Source organism: Eptatretus burgeri, chromosome 2 (genome assembly GCF_056783735.1).
Source record: "Eptatretus burgeri isolate ZD-2024b chromosome 2, Ebu_testis_v1, whole genome shotgun sequence".
In the NCBI taxonomy this organism is placed as follows: domain Eukaryota; kingdom Metazoa; phylum Chordata; class Myxini; order Myxiniformes; family Myxinidae; genus Eptatretus; species Eptatretus burgeri.
The window spans coordinates 102,731,525-102,751,202 of record NC_140962.1 but is presented as its reverse complement, the minus strand read 5'-3'; the positions used below and the strand labels follow the sequence as shown (position 1 = coordinate 102,751,202).

At 39.5% G+C, this 19,678-nt stretch overlaps 1 protein-coding gene and 1 non-coding gene across 2 annotated transcripts in view; one reads left to right on the top strand and one right to left on the bottom strand.

Annotated features, from left to right (window-relative positions):
- Positions 1–9,541: 9,541 nt before the first annotated feature.
- On the bottom strand, positions 9,542–9,614 carry TRNAM-CAU (transfer RNA methionine (anticodon CAU)). Its single transcript has one exon. It is a non-coding gene; the product is annotated as a tRNA-Met (tRNA).
- Positions 9,615–9,761: 147 nt separating this feature from the next.
- LOC147032697 (transport and Golgi organization protein 6 homolog) overlaps positions 9,762–19,678 on the top strand; it is a 102,816-nt gene continuing 92,899 nt past the window's right edge. Inside the window, exon 1 of the mRNA XM_085870541.1 lies at positions 9,762–9,923. Coding sequence (XP_085726667.1) covers positions 9,872–9,923 — 52 coding nt within the window. The 5' untranslated portion in view covers positions 9,762–9,871. The remainder of the gene's footprint in view (positions 9,924–19,678) is intronic.

Below are 19,678 nucleotides of genomic sequence, written 5' to 3'. Positions count from 1 at the left end.
GACTAGTCTAATAATATTTTTTTTATAAAGCATTGCAGTGAAGTCTGATCCAAATAATTTTAAAGCAATATATGCATTTGTATATTGTAATCAGAAAACTAGTACACATATTAAATGAATTGCAAGCGTCTAGTATAAACAGGCGAGCATTGAGTGGCTTTGACACCATCTTAGGTTGAAATTAAAAAACTTTTTAAAATCATTTGTTAATTTCAACTTCACTACACCAATAGTATACCCCAAAGGAACCTCCATGCTAAATATCAGCATCCTAGTACACATATTAAATGAATGGTAAGCTTATAAAAAATAACTTGTACAAAAAAACTTTAACGTTGATGTGTTACAAAAAAGTTAAGTTCAAAACAGGTCAAAAATTTAAAACATTTGAATTTTTTTATTATTATTTCAACTTCACTACATCAATAGTATACCCCAAAGGAACCTCCATGCCAAATATCAGCATCCTAGTACACATATTAAATGAATGGAAAGCTTCTAAATAACTTGCACCAAAAACTTTAACATTTTCACGCTGATGCTCATGCTCACGCCGGGGGTATCGCTATAGCTCTCTGTTCTTAGAACAGGCGAGCTAAAAATGGCTCCTTCTACAGAAATTACTGGGAAATTCAATAAACCGCATTTGATGCTTTGTGGAACATCTCTGTCAAGGATGCAAAGTGAAAAATGTATTAATGATCAGATCGAGTAATTTTAGGTTTTTTAAAATGATAACTTTGGTTTCCTTTTGAAAACCCGTTCCAACAGCACACTTCAAAATAAACAATTGTGTTAAGCAAGAAACATATTTTTGCAGGACAACTGATAAGCCTTTTACTATACTGTACATTTAAATCCTGCCATTTTTGTGAAGTTCCTCTTGTGAACCTTCCCAGAGCACCATTTATCAGCTTAAAGCAGCATTCAAGGGTACACAATGTAGTAATGTATATGGTTTTCCTTCCACTAGATGGACCAGCCACTTGTGGAGGGAGCAGGGGGATGAGCATGGGGCACAGGGGCACAAAGGAGTGATGTAAAATTATTGATGCAAGAAAAACCAGAGTTGGTGTCAACGCCACCCATTGCTCGCCTGTTTATATTTATACATTTATCGTTTTTAAAAGACAAGTCCAATAATATTTTTTAAAGCATTGCAGTGAAGTCTGATCCAAATAATTTTAAAGCAATGTATGTATTTGTATATTGTAATCAGTAAAAAATAGTGTGGTAGATAAAAACATTAGAAAGGAAAAAACTTTAACGTTGATGTGCAACAAAAAAGTTAAGTTCAAAACAGGTCAAAAATTTGAAATGATTTTTTAATTTCAACTTCACTACATCAATAATATACCCCAAAGGAACCTCCATGCCAATTATCAGCATCCTCGTACACATATAAAATGAATGGCAAGCTTCTAAATAACTTGCACCAAAAACTTTAACGTTGATGTGCTACAAAAAAGTTAAGTTCAAAACAGGTCAAAAATTAAAAAAAAATTGAAATTATTTTTTAATTTCAACTTCACTGCACCAATAGTATACCCCAAAGGAACCTCCATGCCAAATATCAGCATCCTAGTACACATATAAAATGAATGGCAAGCTTCTAAATAGCTTGCACCAAAAACTTTAACATCTTTACGCTGAAGCTCACACCGGGGGTATCGCTATAGCTCTCTGTTCTTCGAACAGGCGAGCTAAAAATGGGAAAAAAATGCTGCAAGAAAAGAAAGGATTTTCTGTGATGTATTGCGATGTTGTGTCTGCGCATGTGTGGACAGGCCTGGTGTGCGATGGTTGGATTAAAAGCTTGTTGGATAATGGCGGTGTTCTGGTAATCAATGTTTCTCTTTGCCTCTTGACACGCGTTTCAGTTCAGGGGGAACTAAACATCTGGTGACGAAGATGAGATAAACTATTTTGCCTTGGAGACTGCCTTATTCTCTCTTCCTGAAGTCATGGTCACATTTGGGCCGATTGGAAATTTTAAAGCCGAAGTTGAAAAGTGGTCATTGTATGTGGAGCGTATGCAGCACTATTTTGCAGCTAACGACATTACGAGTATGGAGAAACAATGGTCCATAATGCTGAGTGTTTGCAGTGCATCGACACACAAGCTCAGGTCAAGTTTGTTCACACCGAGGAAACTGGGAGACGTCCCCTTTTCGGAGCTGGTTAAAGTTGTCGAACAGCACTGGAATCCGAGGCCGTCGGTGATTGTGCAGCGCTACAAACTGAACATCCACAGTCAAGAAGGGGGTGAGTCCATTTCGGATTATGTAGCAGCCTTATGTAAATTGGCTGAATGGTGTGAATATGAAGGTAATCTCGAGGAAATGCTCCAGGATCTGTTAGTCTGTGGAACAACGAATGATCACATCCAATGCAGATTGCTGACGGAAACAACATTGGATTTTGACAAGGCCTTGAACATAGCTTCGTCAATGGAATTGGCGGAAAAGAACGCATTGGATATCCGTGAACATACTAGAGTAGTGCGGGATCAGGGAGCGGTAAACAAGACGACGACGTTGAATAGCCGCCAGACCCCCCCCCCCCCCCATGCTTTATCTTTTGAAGAGGGGTCCGCAGTGAAATGTGATCACTGTGGACGGACGGATCATAATCAAACGAGCAAGTGTTCAGATAGAAATGTGGATTGCTATATACATGGCAAAAAGGGTCACTTTGCAAGAGTCTGTCGTTCAAAACCCAAAACCCAAAGCATTCTTCAGAGCAAGAACAGCTCTCCACAGGGAATGAGCAAAAGTTCTCAATACAATACATATCAGTTAAAGGAGGAAAATGAAGAGGACACATTCAGTCGTTTTCATAAATCGAGCAACCAAGGGAAATCCAAACCACTGGTTGTGAGGTTGGTGGTACAAGGTAGAGAGGTACAGATGCAAATAGATACTGGGTCTTCGGTATCACTGATTAGTGAGGCTATGTTCCAGAAGAAGTGGAGGGCAGACAACCCAAACAGACCCACAAACTGCTCCAGTCAGACCATTGTGGGAGAATGCAAAGTCACTGTAAGGTATGGCACACAGAAGGCAGATTTCACCTTGATGGTAGTGAGAGGTTCAGGGCCCAGTCTGCTGGGATAGGATTGGCTCCGAGCAATCCGGTTGAATTGGCATGAGGTAAACAACCTCAACGCCAGTGATCAATTTAGGAAACTCCTCAAGGACTCTGGAGACCATCTCACATTGGAGCTGGGAAAACTGAAAGGAATGGAGGTTGAACTAGATAGTGACCCAAATGCAATTCCTAAGTTTGTGAAAGCCTGCCCAGTACCATTTTCACTGAGAAGGAAGGTAGATCAGGAGTTGGATCAGTTGCTAAAGGCTGGGATCATAGGACCTGTACAATTTTCTCGTTGGGCAGCTCCGATCGTCCCGGTTATGAAAGGAGATGGCTCGGTTCGGATATGCGGAGACTACAAGGTTACAGTCAATTTGGCAGCCCGCTCAGACACTTTCTCCATTCCACGCATTGATGAGTTGTTCACAAAACTTTCTTGGGGGAAACTCTTCACAAAGCTAGACTTGAGCCACACCTACCAGCAGTTGGTTTTGTTGAAAACTTCACGTGAATTTGTCACAATAAACACACATCGGGGATTGTTCAGATACACACGCTTACCATTTGGCGTGTCAACGGCGCCATCTGTGTTCCAACGCACAATGGAAAATTTGCTGGTGGGGATTCCAGGAGTCGTGTTTCACCTTGATGATTTATTAGTAACGGGAAATTCCATTAGCGGCCATCTTTGCAACGTTAAGAGTGTCTTGAAGAAGTTGCAAGATGCGGGATTGCAATTACAACCACATAAATGCGTTTTTCTCGCTGCTGAAGTCACATATCTCGGCGGCCACAAGTTAACCGTGAACGGGATACAGCCGACGGATGAGAAGGTCAGAGCGATCACCGAGGCACCTGAGTCGAGGATGAATGGGGCTTCTGAGGCAGCCATTCAAATGAATGGGGAAAAGGGGAAAAACTCTCTGACTCAAGTCCCAAAAGCCCAAAATAGGAGACTGATTTCCTCCTCCTCCCATACAAGCAAATGTAAAATTGAGACTGACTCAAGCCCCAAAATCCCAAAATAGAAAACTGATTTTCTCCCCACATATTCCCTTCCCTCCCATACAAGCAAATGTAAAATTGAGACTTACTGATTAAAACACTTCTTTCCCTTAATATTTTCATTCCATTCAAAGAGTGAACCAATGAATATTTGTGCATGTTCTACTTTGGAGAATAACTTAATTTTCCGATTACATTCATCTCCATCGAGTATATTCACAAAGATTACTTTGGAACTTAGTTCTTGGTTTAAATGTCTTTGTTGAGCATAAATGAAATGATAAACTTCTCTCAATGCTCTTATTTGACCACCTCCTGAGACACATATCATTTTGAGATTGTAGTAAAAAAAATTTCCATTGTTCAATTGATAACCATCAAAGTTTTCAGTCCATTCAAGGATATTTTTTTTTCTTTACATCCTCCAACTTATTTGTAATTAAATTTATCTGCTTATTTGTTTTATCTACTTTTACCCTGGTTATTTCTTCAATAAGACTTATTTGATATTTCTCACATTCTTTATGTTTTCCATTTAAATACCAAGGCTGATTACATCTCCACTCTTTGGTTTGGTTATTGCTTGATTCTATCATTTATAAATCATTAAAAAGACGGCGGTAGCCTGTTAATATTACCAACCCAATATTTTAACACTTATACTTATAACCACAAGGGAGACTATCGATTCCATTCTCTAAAATATATATTTTATCATCAAAAACTCCTAATGCTTTCTTATTTATCTCTTCTGTATATAGTTTATGTTTATAACTTCTTATTGTATTCATTTTTCTGTACTCTTCCTTCTTTAAGGTAAAACAGTTGTAATAATGTTTAAAGTTTAGTTTCCTTGATTATATTTTTCTTTATTCCCTTTAGCTTATTATCACACCTTTCAATATTATTATTATCAATATACATAAAAGCATAAGACTTTGATCTCAATCCTATAAATTCACTCATGACCTTCCCACCCAATTCATCTTTAAACTCACCAATAACCTTTTTATTCTTTGATGAAAACAACACATCACCTGACTTATAATTACTTGTATCATATATATCAATATTATCAATCATATCCTCATATACATCACTTGTCTTAATTTCTAATACTAGTACGTGCCTGTAAAAAAAAAAAAATAATAATAATAAATAAATAAATAAATAAACCACACAGGCCGTTTCTTCGCTCTCACGTGCCCGTACGTGCGTGACCCGGAAGTTCGATATTATTCGCAATTAATTTTTAATACCCAATTATTCAATTAGCGCCAACGTATTTTACCTTTTCGCAATGTCGTGGCAAGGAAAAACAAAAAGAGAAGAGAAGAGAGAGAAAAAATTTACTTACTGGTTCGGAGCATACCAGCACTCTGATGTTCCCGAAATTTATACACCGTCTAATATGAAAACGATCATAACTTGGGCCATTGTGTTTATCTATAAATGCGCATAAGAAATCGAGAAATTATTAGAATACACGAAGTCATCACTCTCCGGAAGCCCGTACGTTGTAACCTGTAATGGGGAATGCGGCTGAGGATCTCTTCCCCATCGGCCACGCCTACGCAGGAACGTGTCCTGTCATTGGTTTGGTAAATAAATGGCCATAACTTGGGAAGCACTTGTCCGATTAATATCCATCCTTGAAAAGGCACATCCTCAGGTCCCCAGCAATATACCTGACAAGTTTCAATTAGATCGGACCAGAGGTTGTCAAGAAACAGCGGTCACACACACACACAGACACACACACAGAGATTGCTGGAATTATAGATAGATAAAACCATCTGTATACAACCGGGCGAAGTGGCGTGCGCCTGTAATCCGGCTACTCGGAGGCTTGGGTTGGAGGATTGCTTGAGAACAGGAGCTCTGCGCTGGGACGCGCTATGAGAGGGTGTAGGGCAGCCCGGAATCATGGCGAAACCCAATCCTTATCCCTGTGTCATAAGAGGCGACCAGGGTTGCGTCAGGAAGGGCATCCGGTGTAAAACCTGTGCCAAATCAGTATGGGGATCATAACGGATGATCCGCTGTGGCGACCCCTAACGGGAGCAGCCGAAAGACGAACTACAAAAAAACCATCTGTATTCATATATAACAATGACACATTATCCTTATACTTTGATTTTAAATTATTATAGTAATAGTCATACATTAACGACTTTGACAAGTCAAGAATTGATGTTCCTATATAAATAGGTTTATCCATTTCAATACTCCCTTTTTTTCAAATGAATAGCACAAAAGTTCTCTGAAAACACCTCCGCTCGTTCAAATCTTGGTCGATTAATTAACTTTGAAGCCAGTTCCCAAGATGTAGCAAGTCTTTTGTTTTGTCGATTCCTAACATTTTCCATAGTCTTTCCAAATACAACATTATTCATTAATTTATAAAAGTCCTCAAAATCTGTTTTTGCTTCTGTTCTCTTTTCTGTATTAAAATCAATATACTTCTTTAACCAATGACTGTTTAAATTTCAAAATCCGATGAATTTTCCTCACTCTCAACCCAGCAGATAAATATTGTCTCAAGTTCCTTTGATGCAAAACATAACTTTCTTTATCATTTAATGTAGTAAGTGGTTTTTCTGGAGATTTACCTTTTATATTAAATGACTGTTGGTAATCACTTAACCATTCTTTTCTTTGACTTTCTTTTCAGGGCCATAAGGGAGCTCTTTATGTTTGTGATGAAGTTCTTCTAGATATTTTAAATCAACCTCAAAATAATATCCAACTTCAGCTTCATTCTATTCTTTCTGAGAGGAGACAACAATGTCTTGTAAAACTTTTTCATAATGTTTTTCTTTAACCCATTTAAGTTTTCCATAATGTAAACATTGAGACATAGCCCACCCATACAAATTGTTGGCATCATAATACATCAGGTAAGAGTTGCCCTCATTCTTATTACTAGTGCGTGCCCGTACGTGCGTAGCCTTACGTGCAAAAACAAAAACTTTCAAACCACGTGCCCGAAACAACAACCACACAGGCCGTTCCTTCGCTCTCGCGTGCCCGTGCGTGCGTGGCCGTACGTGCAAAAAAAAAATAAATTAGTAAGAAAGACTTTCAAACCACGTGCCAGAAACAACAACCACACAGGCCGTTCCTTCGCTCTTGCGTGCCCGTACGTGCATGGCCATACGTGCGTGGCTGTATGTGCAAAAACAAAAAACAAACAAAAAACAATTTCAAACCGCCTGCCAGAAACAACAACCACACAGGCCATTCCTTCGCTCTTGCGTGCCCGTACCTGCGTGGCCGTACGTGCAAAATAAATGAATAATTCAAACAAATACACAGGCCATTGCTTCGCTCTCGTAAACGATGAATGGATTGGGGCATTGTGTTTATCTATAAGTGCACATAAGAACTCGAGAAATTATAATTAGAATACAGTAAGTCATCACTATCCAGAAGTCCGTACGTTGTAACCCGTAATGGGGAACGCGCTCTAACTTGGTCATAACTTGGGAACCACTTGTCCGATGAATTTCAAACCTTGAAAAGGCAAACAAACAGGGATTGTTGGAATTATAGATTGATAGAAGATAGATACTGTGGGTGCAAAATGCCAAGCAACGTGTCCTGTTATTGCTAACTGAGGATCTCTTCCCCAACGGCCACGCCTATGCAGCAACGTGTCCTGTCATTGGTTTGGTAAATAAATGGCCATAACTTGGGAACCACTTGTCCGATTAATATCAAACCTTGAAAAGGCACATACTCAGGTCCCCAGCAATATACCTGGGAAGTTTCAATTAGATCGAGTCAGTGGTTGTCGAGAAACAGCGGTCACAGACAGACAGACAGACAAGCCGGTAGGTGACATGGGTGGTCGCTATATAATTGCATACTAGTCATACAGTTTTTGACGGATCGGGCTGAAAATTTTTGACAAATAGGTTGATTATAGTGCACATAAAAGTGCTGAAGCCGATTTTTGATTTTCGAAAAAAAATATATATATATAAATATTTTTTGGATTTTTTCAAAATTTTCAAAGTCCCGTTGCTTGGCAACGGTGACGTCCATAGCAACGGTGCTCAAAAGCATACAACTAGATCCTGGAATGAAACTACCAGTCAAGTTTCATCAAAATCGGTTGACTCCTCTGGCCTCCAGAGCTGTCCATTACATACATACAGACAGACGGAAAAGCTGAGAATAACAGAAGTCTAGCGACCACCCGACGGACAGACAGACACACAGAAATTGCTGGAATTATAGATAGATAAGGCTGTTTTGGACTCCTGATTTTCTGAACTTATTTGTTTTTTGAACCTGATTCTGGGTTCCTGGAACCAAGAACCTGAAATTCCAGAACAGCGAAGTGGAAGTAGAATGGAAAGTTGGATACAGCTTGTGGAAGCCACAAAAGTGAAAGTTAGTTCAATACCTAAATGCTGAAATTAATTCCAGTGTTTAGTGAAGCCTGAAATCCTGAAATTGGGCTTGAAAAGCCTGAAATTAGGAACTTCCACCAAAGTGAAAGTGAATTGAAAGTTAGATCCAGCTGGTGGAAGCTTTAAATTGCCACAAAATTGGTAGCTATAGAAACACATAAACACAAAAGTTGGATTCCAGTGTTGAATAAAAAAATGAAATTTCCATTAAAGTGGAAGATTTTGAGGAAGCCTGACCATAAAAACCGATCTCTTCCGTCAAAATTCACCAAATCAAATCGGATTTTTTACATGTTGCACTTATGGACATTGCGCACAGCTTCTAGGAAATGAAATTGCGAGAAAAAAAAAATCGAGAAAAAAAATAAACAAAAAGTTTAAGTGGGCGTGGCTCCGCCCACAAGGGGCGTGGGACGCCCCTCAAACAAAAAGATACAACGAGACCATGATATCTAGCTTGTGTCCAAGTTTCATCAAGATTGCATCAAACGTCACGGAGCTATGCTCTGGAGAGAGTCACAGACAGACAGACAGACAGACAGACACACAACGAAAATAGTGGTCACAGCTGGCGCCCGCGAACCAATAACAAGGGAGGAGGAGAGAGAGGTGATGGGAAGATGGAAAGAAGGAATTGGGACTGGAGGGAGATGATATCTCCACTTGGGAGGACAGTGCTTTGGGGGGGGGGGCGGTGCTCGTGGGGAGGGGGAGGTGCTCGGGGGGGGGGGAGGTGCTCGGGGGAGCTTGATTGGTTTAAAAAAACATTTGATTTGTCGGGGGGGTGCTCGTGGGGGAGGGAGGTGCTCGGGGGGGGGGGAGAGGTACTCGGGGGGAGCTTGATTGGTTTAAAAAAAACATTTGATTGGTCGTGGGGGTTCCTGTGTCTGAGGACATAATAAATATTATGTCTGTGGACATTTCTATCTTTCACTCAACCATCAACTTTCAGGAACAAAATCTTCATTTTGACCGATTTTACGGTGGAAACATCGCACCATAATTAACAATAAAATGTCATCTGCCTCGTGTGAGGATCGAACTCACGACCTTCAGATTATGAGACTGACGCGCTGCCTACTGCGCTAACGAGGCATATGTTGACTTCCACCAAGAAACATGTTTAAAACTCTTACTCTGATGTTTACATGATATTAATGAACACTTTTCGAAGCATTTCGTCATTGGTTGTCAAGAATAAATTAATTTGCGAAATACTGAAAGGAAATGAGAAGAAGCACGTTTATATCGGGGTCACGTGACGGTGTTGCGGCCGCGGCCCTCATTTCCATCGTCATGTCCGCAAGAAGCGACTGTTTTGAGGAGCTTCGAACTTACTTCCCGCCAACATCATGAGTTTCGCGTCCATAACTGATGCTCTCAAGATTCTGGTTTCTCCTGCGGGTAAGTTTCTTCAGATGAAGGAGTTTTGAACCTTTATTCATATTTTATTCAGTAAACGAGGGCGATCCGTGGAAACATTTTGGCTTGTTTGCTGTTTGCAGTAATTGAGATTAATTTTTTTTTTTAATAATTATTATTATTGTTTTTACGACACATGCGGGAGGGATTGCAATGTATTGTTTTCATAGTAACGTACTGTGTTGTTTTAAATCGCTGTAGCCAAAAGTCTGTACAGTACAGTACTGTGAATCAAATCGATATTGTCATGGTAACTCGAGACGAGACTATTACTGTACTTTGCCATGATTCGGACTTGGAAGCGATTAAAATAAATAAATAAATAAATAAATAAATAAATAATATTTCTCCTGGATTTGTCACAGCACGGCGGACTTCCGTTTGAAGAGTCCTTTTCAAGCCGGTGAGCTATCCTTGTCCAATTTAATCATGTCTTCAATCAATCGATCGAGTCTGTCATACTCTCCACAGATAAAGTATTTTAATCCCGATTATTAAATTATCATTTTAAAATCGGACATGGCATTTGTGGAAAGTGCCAACCGAGCTAAACCTTATTTTGATGTGCACCCCAACACGAACGTGGCATCTTTTCACTGCTTCTCCTTGAATCCCACTCTTTACAACATTGCAATATTTATAAATACTACTGCGTGCCCGTACGTGCAAAAAATTTTTAAAAAATGAGGAATTGTGACGTCATAGCACCGTGTCCTGTCATTGGTTAATAAATAAATGGCCTTAACTTGGGAACCACTTGTCCGGTTAATATCAAACCTTGAAAAGGCACATCCTCAGGTCCCCAGCAAGATACCTGGCAAGTTTCAATTAGATCGGACCAGTGGTTGTCGAGAAACAGCGGTCACAGACACACACACATAGATTGCTGGAATTATAGATAGATGAATAATTCTCTTCCCTATTAATTGTTATTCCATGATGGAATTCTTCCCAAAACCAAAAACCCTCGAGTCCAAACCGGTGGTGGACTTTTCTTGAAGGTATGAGTGTTAGAAAATGAAATGTATCAATTACACTCTGAGATCGAAGTTTAACCGAGATTCACCCTTTTATCCCTTTCATCACGTTGTGTATAATTCGAGTTGTTTGTTCAGGTGGATGGAGGTTATGTTTTCACCCCTCTGTGAAACGCACACATACCTGTATTTTGATCTTCAGTGTATGTGCGCGTTTTATTGAATACATGCTGTTTGCCACACTCTGCACACCAGAGGGTAACATAAGAGGGATATAGCCGCAGGTTTGATCAGACACACACACAAACATATAAGAATCTCTCTTACTCTTACTTTGACTGTTTCAATGATATAAATGTTTCGTAGCTTCTCGATCGTGCAGAAAGCTGAAATTTTGCATACTACTGCAAGTCAAAGCCAATGTCTTGGGAAAAGAAAATCACAAAACCTTTGGAAACTCTGTGAACGAAAATATCCACGAATAAGAGTCTTCCGGTGCAGGCTCTGTTTGCTCATTGCTGGGAGACGATAGAGTTGACAATGGAACTGGTTGCTCTGCAACGGTAACAAACACCGCTTATGCCCTTTATTTATTTATTTATTTTATTTTTTTATAACTTTTGCCCTGTTTACATTAAAAAAAATATTACAGCTGTAAACTGTTAAAACAAGGAGCTCATTCTAATCACGAATTGTTGATTTACTTGAGTTATTTAGCTGTTTGTAGAATGCACGCACAATGGGCTTTTAAAACAGTCCAAGGAGACCTCCTCACTTTATACATTAGAAAGTAAGCAATTACAAGTGATTCCTCTACTGATGTCCCTGATCTATGATGTGTTTAAGTATTGATATGTTTTAAATATTGATATTTACTAAGTAGTTGAAATTAGCAATTTGTTAATCACCAAGTAATCGTAGTCATGAGAGCACACTTTAAATATTGCATATTTAATTGTTACATTTTGCGTCACGTGATTTGCCTTTTTATTTTATTTTATTATTATTTTTTGTCAATGTTGAAGTTATTTTTGAATTTGCAACATTTTTAATTTGTCTTTTGGCTTGCATATCATTGTAACCTCGTGCTCTTGAATATAAATCTCTCTCAATCTGCCTCATCAAATATATAAAGCTTATCTATCTATAATTCCAGCTGTGTGTGTGTGTGTGTGTGTGTGTGTGTGTGTGTGTGTCTGCGACCGCCGTTTCTCGACAACCCCTCATCCGATCCAATTGAAACTTGCCAGGAATATTGCTGGGGACCTGAGTATGTGCCATTTCAAGGTTTGATATTAATCGGACAAATGGTTCCCAAGTTACGGCCATTTATTTATCAACCAATGACAGGACACGGTGCTATGACGTCATGATTGACGTCACAAATCATTTTTTTTTTTGCACGATTGACATCGCAACTGTTCTTCGTTTGATATGACGTCACAATTACGTACGGGCACGCATGTACGGGCACTGTGTGTCTGCGTCTGCGTTTTTTTTTTTTTTTTTTTTTTTTTTTTTTTTGCACGATTGACGTCACAATTATTCTTCTTCGTTTGATATGACGTCACAATTGACACTGGGGACCTGAGTATGTGCCTCCACATCGGATCACTCTCAAGGTGGGTATGGAAATGGCCTGTGTGGTTGTTTTACGCACGTACGAGCACACACCTACAGGCATGCAAGAGCGAAGGAACGGCCTGTGTGGTTGTTGTTTCTGGCACGCGGTTTGAAAGTTTTTTTTATTATTTATTTATTTATTTTTGCACGTATGGCCACGCATGTATGGGCACGCACTAGTATTTATAATGTCTGCATGCAGGAAGCACACAAGTAGTTGCTTGCAGTCTGCAAACCTGCCCCACTGGTTTGTATATACACACACACACACACATACACATACACACACACACACACATACACACACACACACATACACACACACACACATACACACATACACACATACACACATACACACATACACACATACACACATACACACATACACACATACACACATACACGAGGTGTGTTCAAAAAGTATACAACCTTAATTTTTTGTGCGTAAACAAATGAAGCCAGAGAGGCATGGTTTGGTACACGTATGTAGGCGATCCTAATCCGTATGCGTGAATATTTTCCTGCCTGCAGAAGTTGTCAGTCACCGACAGACCGCTGATGAGTTAGGAAGTGTAAGTGAGGCCATCGGATTTTCGTTTTTGACCATTAGTTTTGCCTTGACCTTCATATGTCGGATTTCACCAACGGATTTTCGTTTTGCCTTGACCTTCATATGTTTTTTATTTTTTTGGTCTGTAATCACGTATAAATCACTCTGCAGAGCACAGTTATCATTGGAAATTTTTGTAACTTCGCATATCAGAGGCCTATAGAGGTCCCTTTCAGCGCATAAAATTTTGAAGGTCAAGGTCACTTTGTCGCAAATCAGGGGAGTCGACGAAACTCTTATTTTTTGAGTAATTTTGATCGGATCGTCTTCAAACGTCATGGGAATATAGTTCATGGTCTGGCGCTCAGCTGATTAATTTTTGGTGGCGATTGGCCTTGACCTTCATGGTTAGTGCCTCAGGTCAAACATATTTGACCCCAAGGTCAAATTTTCAAGTTTTAGGAACCATATCATGCAGTACCTCAAATTGAACACCTCAATGAGTGCTTTCTCGATATGTCAAGCTTGAGACATTATGACGTCATTTGGTGACGTTATGAGGCAAAAGCATATTTTTCATGGTTACTCTGTAGAACGATTCTCATCGGAATCTCTCATAGGCAGATATTCCTCAAGGAGTCGCTCCTGGTGGATAGCAGCTCTGTTCACCTCAGTGTGACCTTAAAGAAGTCACACGTGGTCACCTTTTGGCAAGATACGGGTCACCCTGCAGGTGACATTGGTTTATTCATTTGTTTGTTTGTTTGTTTGTTTGTCTGTGCCACGATTTTCTTCAAGGTCCTTCGACAGATCTCAATGAAACGTTGGGACATGAGAGAGAAACATAAAAGCAAGCGCAAGTTCGAAGTTGAAGAATCTAGGTCAAAGGTCAAGGTCAAGGTCACCCAAAACATCAAAAACACACTTTTGAGCGTAACTTCCTTCATAATTGAGCTATCGTCATGCAACCAACACCAAATTGTTCCTTGACGAAATACATTTCAGAAATGTCGTCTCAGATTTAGGTGATGTCATAGCAAGTGCGTCAAAATGACGTCACAAGATGACGTAAATTTTCAACTTTCGACCTCATTAATTTTGATCATAATATTGTATAGAACTTACCTCATGGACCTCAACACAAAATTTGACGTCAATCGGACCGATGGTTGTGACGTCATGGACGTTTAAAAATTATGTTTTTTAATTATGGTCAGAATGACCTAATATATCATTCTCGAATATCTTTGTTGTTTAGAAAGCAACAGATCGCAACTGTATGTATTGTTATAAGTGTCCAAATGTCTCAGCATTCATATACAATTTTTGTCAACAATCCTCAAGGTCAAGGTCAATGTTACACCCAAGGTCAAAACATACTTTTAGCCATAACTTCCGATCTAATGAAGCTATTGACATGAAACCAACGTTAAAATGTTCCGTGAAAGAAGAGCTTTCAGAATGGTTGTCGCCGAATGGACCTGACGTCATTTATTTATTTGTTTGTTATTCGCATAACTTAAAAAGTATGAAACCGAATTGCATGAAATTTGGTGGGATGATTGGTTATTAGCCAAGGACCATTTGATTAGATTTTGGGAGCAATCGAGTCCAAGGTCAAGGTCATGAAAAGGTTAAAATCGTCTTTTTACCATATCGCGGTCAATTTTTATCCAATTTGCATGAAACTAATGCCAAAATGTTCAGAATTTAATTCCCAATCTTGTGATATGCAACTTGACACAATGACGTAATTGCCCTTACTCGCGGTTGGTGGTCAAAGGTCAGGGGGTCACGACCTTGCAGATGTGTGTATTTTTATCATAACGCAGTCAATTCTTATCCGATTCGTATGAAATCAGCACCAAAATGCTCCTTGTTCTGTTCCCCACACTCGTATGCCAAGAACAAAACAGTAGCGGCGGCGAAGGTATATGCTCTCTACAAGTGCCCGTTCTAGTTTAGCTTTTATCTTTTCAACAATTTGGATCTTTTCAGTGTTCATCATAAATTTTTCTTGGACTCTCATCACGAAGGTCGGGCACCATATTTAGACGTCGATCGGACGCACTGTCAATGATCTCATCAATTCGGCATCTGCTCCCTCAGCCCTCAGCTGAGTGTTTTCATTTGTTTGTTTGTTTGTGAACAGTATTACGGAAAAACTCCTCGACAGATTTCGACGAAACTTGGTCGGGGGGTTAGGTATGGTCCAAGGATCATGCCATTAAATTTTGGACTTGGTCCCCCCCCCAAAAAAAAAATTGTTAGAGAAATTTTTTTTTTGTATTTCTACATGTTTTAAGTGATTTCCAATCCCCCCCCCCCAAAAAAATTACCGCCCAAAAAAAAATTGTTAGAGAAATTTTTTTTTTTTTGCATTTCTACATATTTTAAGTGATTTCCAACCCCCCCAAAAAAGTTTGAGAAAAAAATTTTTTTTAAGTGATTTCCAACCCCCCAAAAAATTATCCCCCCCCCCCAAAAGGGGAATTTTTATTTGCATTTCTACATGTCTTAAGTGATTTCCAACCCCCCCAAAAAATTGTTAGAGAAAAAAAATTTTTGCAACTTTTTTTTCAACAAAATTTCGATTTTTTTTTTTTTTTTTTTTTTTTTTTTTTTTTTTTTGCATTTTTACATGTTTTACGTGATTTCCAACTCCCCCCCCCCCCCAAAAAAAAAATGGAGAAAAGAACTATAACTCTGTCAGCACTGTTGACATATTTAATGAATAAGATATAAGGTTCACTTGAGTGACCCAGCAGTATTGGCGGCGGAGGTTTTGCACTCTCCCGGCACTCTAGTTTGTTTGTTTGTTTGTTTGTGAACAGTATTACGGAAAAACTCCTCGACGGATTTCGATGAAACTTGCTGGGGGGGTTAGGTATGGTCCAAGGATCATGCCATTAAATTTTGGACTTGGTCCCCCCCCCCAAAAAAAAAATTGTCAGAGAAAAAAAAATGTTTTTTTTTTTTTGCATTTCTACATGTTTTAAGTGATTTCCAATCCCCCCCAAAAAAATTACCCCCCAAAAAAAGTTTGAGAAAAAAATTTTTTTTACATGTTTTAAGTGATTTCCAACCCCCCCAAAAAAATTGTTAGAGAAAAAAAATTTTTGCAACTTTTTTTTTCAACAAAATTTCGATTTATTTTTTTTTATTTTTAATTTTTATTTCTTTTGCATTTTTACATGTTTTAAGTGATTTCCAACTCCCCCGCCCCCAAAAAATGGAGAAAAGAACTATAACTCTGTCAGCACTGTTGACATATTTAATGAATAAGATATAAGGTTCACTTGAGTGACCCAGCAGTATTGGTGGCGGAGGTTTTGCACTCTACCGAGTGCTCCCCCTCTAGTTTTACATGATTTAAGCCTTGTAGCGGAGGTGCCACACGCACATGGATATATGTGACACAGCACAAAACTGACAAACGAGGTAAACACAGCCGTCGAGCTTGAGGGAAAGGTCGTCACTCCCCAAGGTACTTTGGTTAGCAGCAACATCACAACAATGGTACCTGTTTACTCACCGCACTCAGCAGAGCAATTTCCTAAGGAGGAATTTCCTCCTTCCTTTGGGCGGTGATGCACATCATTATCTTTCCAATTGCAAACGTCCTTTAAATAAATCGCCAAGCCTGCCATCTTCACAGGAAGCACTCCTGCAAGGTTCTACGCCCACACATTGGCAGCGATGGTCAAGGGTTTGGGTAGAAAATATCCGTCTACAGTTATTCGGGCCTTGCACCGGTCCACATCATTAAGGAGTGCAGCATGGGCAGCTTTTTTATTACCTCTTCCACCGAAGGTGAAGGATGTTATGTTTTCACCCCTTTTGGGTGGTCGCTGGACTACCGTTATTCTCAGGTTTTCCATCTGTCTGTATGTATGTAATGGACAGCTCTGGAGGCCAGAGGAGTCAGCCGATTTTGATTAAACTTGACTGGTAGGTTCATACCAGGATCTAGTTGTATGCCTTTGAGCACCGTTGCTATGGACGCTACCGTTGCTGAGCAACAGGACTTTGAAATTTTTGAAAAAATCCGAAAAATATATCTAAATATTTTTCGAAAATCAAAAATCTGCTTCCGCGCTTTTATGCGCACTATAATCAACCTCTTTGTCAAAAATTTTCAGCCCAATCCGTCAAAAACTGTATGACGAGTATGCAATTATATAGCGACCACCCATGTCGCCTACCGGCTTGTTGGGTCGCCGAAATAGGTGACCATTATTGTCAGTAATTCTGTCTGTTTGTTTGGATGTTTGTTCGTTTGTCATCAGCATAATTGGAAATAAACGTGGATGGATTTTGACCAAACTCGGGTTGTAGGTACATCTTATGACCTAGTGCCTTGGAAATTGTGATGGTTGCGAGGGACGCTTTGGTTCCCTAGCAACAACCGAAAAACCTTCTCAATCGGTACCGTTCACGCGAAATCAATTCTGAAAGCCATTATCCCACGTAGGGTTATGAAATTTTGCACGAATGATCTACAGGTGATGCTCTATCAAATATATTCCGGTTTTTGTGATCTATGGAATACTTTACCCGCAGCACCCGCTACAATTAGGGTATGTGCGAAAATTGGCGAAAATTGGATAAGCCTTTTATGAGGCGAAGGCACGTTGTTTTAGGACAACAGCCTCACCACAAGCTTAAGTGTACCAGGGGTGGGAGGAAGGGTAGGACAACTGAAGATGAGATGGGATAAATCTGTGTATGAGAGATAGCAAGTTTTGTTGAAAAAATTTCTTGGAGGAGTTTATGTCGGTGAGAGTGGAGATGAGAGATCAGTCTAAAAGTTTGATGGCTGCTTGAAGACCCTGCCAGTCGGCCTGAGTGAAATGCCCGACTCGTCGGTGTTGAGGTTGTTCCCTCATAACAACCAGAGAGATGACCGCTTTGACAAACGTATAGTCAGATGAGACGAATGGAGCAGAAGAACAGCAGACATTTTTTGGGAAATTGGTCAAAATCAAATCCAGAAGAGATGGAGTTCTGTTGGCCGAGATCCGGGTCGGGAAGTTGACAGATTGTGTCAGCCCCAATGAGTCGCACAAGTCCTTTGCTGAAGTGCCATGGCAGGTGAGAGAGGTACCCACACCCAGCCAACTGGCATGATTGCAATTGAAGTCACTGCATATGAGGAAGAGAGAGAGTTGGGATAAGTGCATATAATTTGGTTCATGTTTTTGGTGAGCAAGATGTAAATGGAGTCATCACTGTTTGTTTAGCGGATGGTACAACACACATAGAAACAAGAGGTGCGGAGGGGAAGCCGGAGCCAGAGGTATTTTTTGGGGTGTCGAGGAGTGAGGGCAGTGCATGAAAAGTGAAGAATATATTATATATGTATATTTTTTAATATATATATATATATATATATATATATATATATGTATGTATGTATGTATGTATGTATGTGTATATCTTCTTCTTTCGGCTGCTCCCGTTGGGGGTCGCCACAGCGGATCATCCGTATGATCCGCATAGTGATTTGGCACATGTTTTATGCCGGATGCCCTTCCTGACGCAACCCTGGTCGCCTCTTACGACACAGGGATATGGTACACCTATTTTAACCGGGGTATACACTGGCCCAGTACACTGGTACTCACTTCACCGACCTCGGAAGGATGACAGGCTGAGTCAACCCCCTGGTGTATTACTTCAGTGGCTCAACGGGGCGTGAACTCAGGACCTTTTGAATCCCAAGCCGCTGCCCTCACCACTGCGCCAACACCAGGTATATATATATATATATATATATATATATATATATATATATATATATATATATATATATATATATATATATATATATATATATATATATATATATATATATATATATATTTCTTCTTCTTTCGGCTGCTCCCGTTAGGGGTCGCCACAGCGGATCATCCGTATGATCCGCATAGTGATTTGGCACATGTTTTACACCGGATGCCCTTCCTGACGCAATCCTGGTCGCCTATTATGACACAGGGATTATATATATATATATATATATATATATATATATATATATATATATATATATATATATATATATATATATATATATATATACACACACAGTCATGTGCCACTTAACGATGGGGTTACGTTCTGAGAAACGCGTCGTTAAGCGACGTCGTCGTTGTGTGAACATCATTTTTTTTTCGTTTTCGAACATCGTACTTACACAAACCTAGACACCTTGGCTATATGGTATAGCCTATTGCTCCTCGGATACAAATCTGTACAGCATGTTACTGTACTGAATACTGTGGGCAATTGTAACACACATCCAAGAGAGACGGAAGACACATTAGATTTACCTTTGTGCTGTTCATGACAGCCATCGGTGTTATTAGCAGCAGCTTACAATCTCCTCTCTCATCGATTATAGAAAGGTGAATAATTAGCATTTGGATTTTATAAATACGTAATCATTGCATCGATGTTATAATTTACAAATGAAGAAACGAGCTCCTGTCAATTGTGATATATATTTTCGGAACAGGGCGATTGTTTTAACAACATTAAAAGCTTCACTAAAATTAAATGTGTTTTAATGTCGACTAAGAACA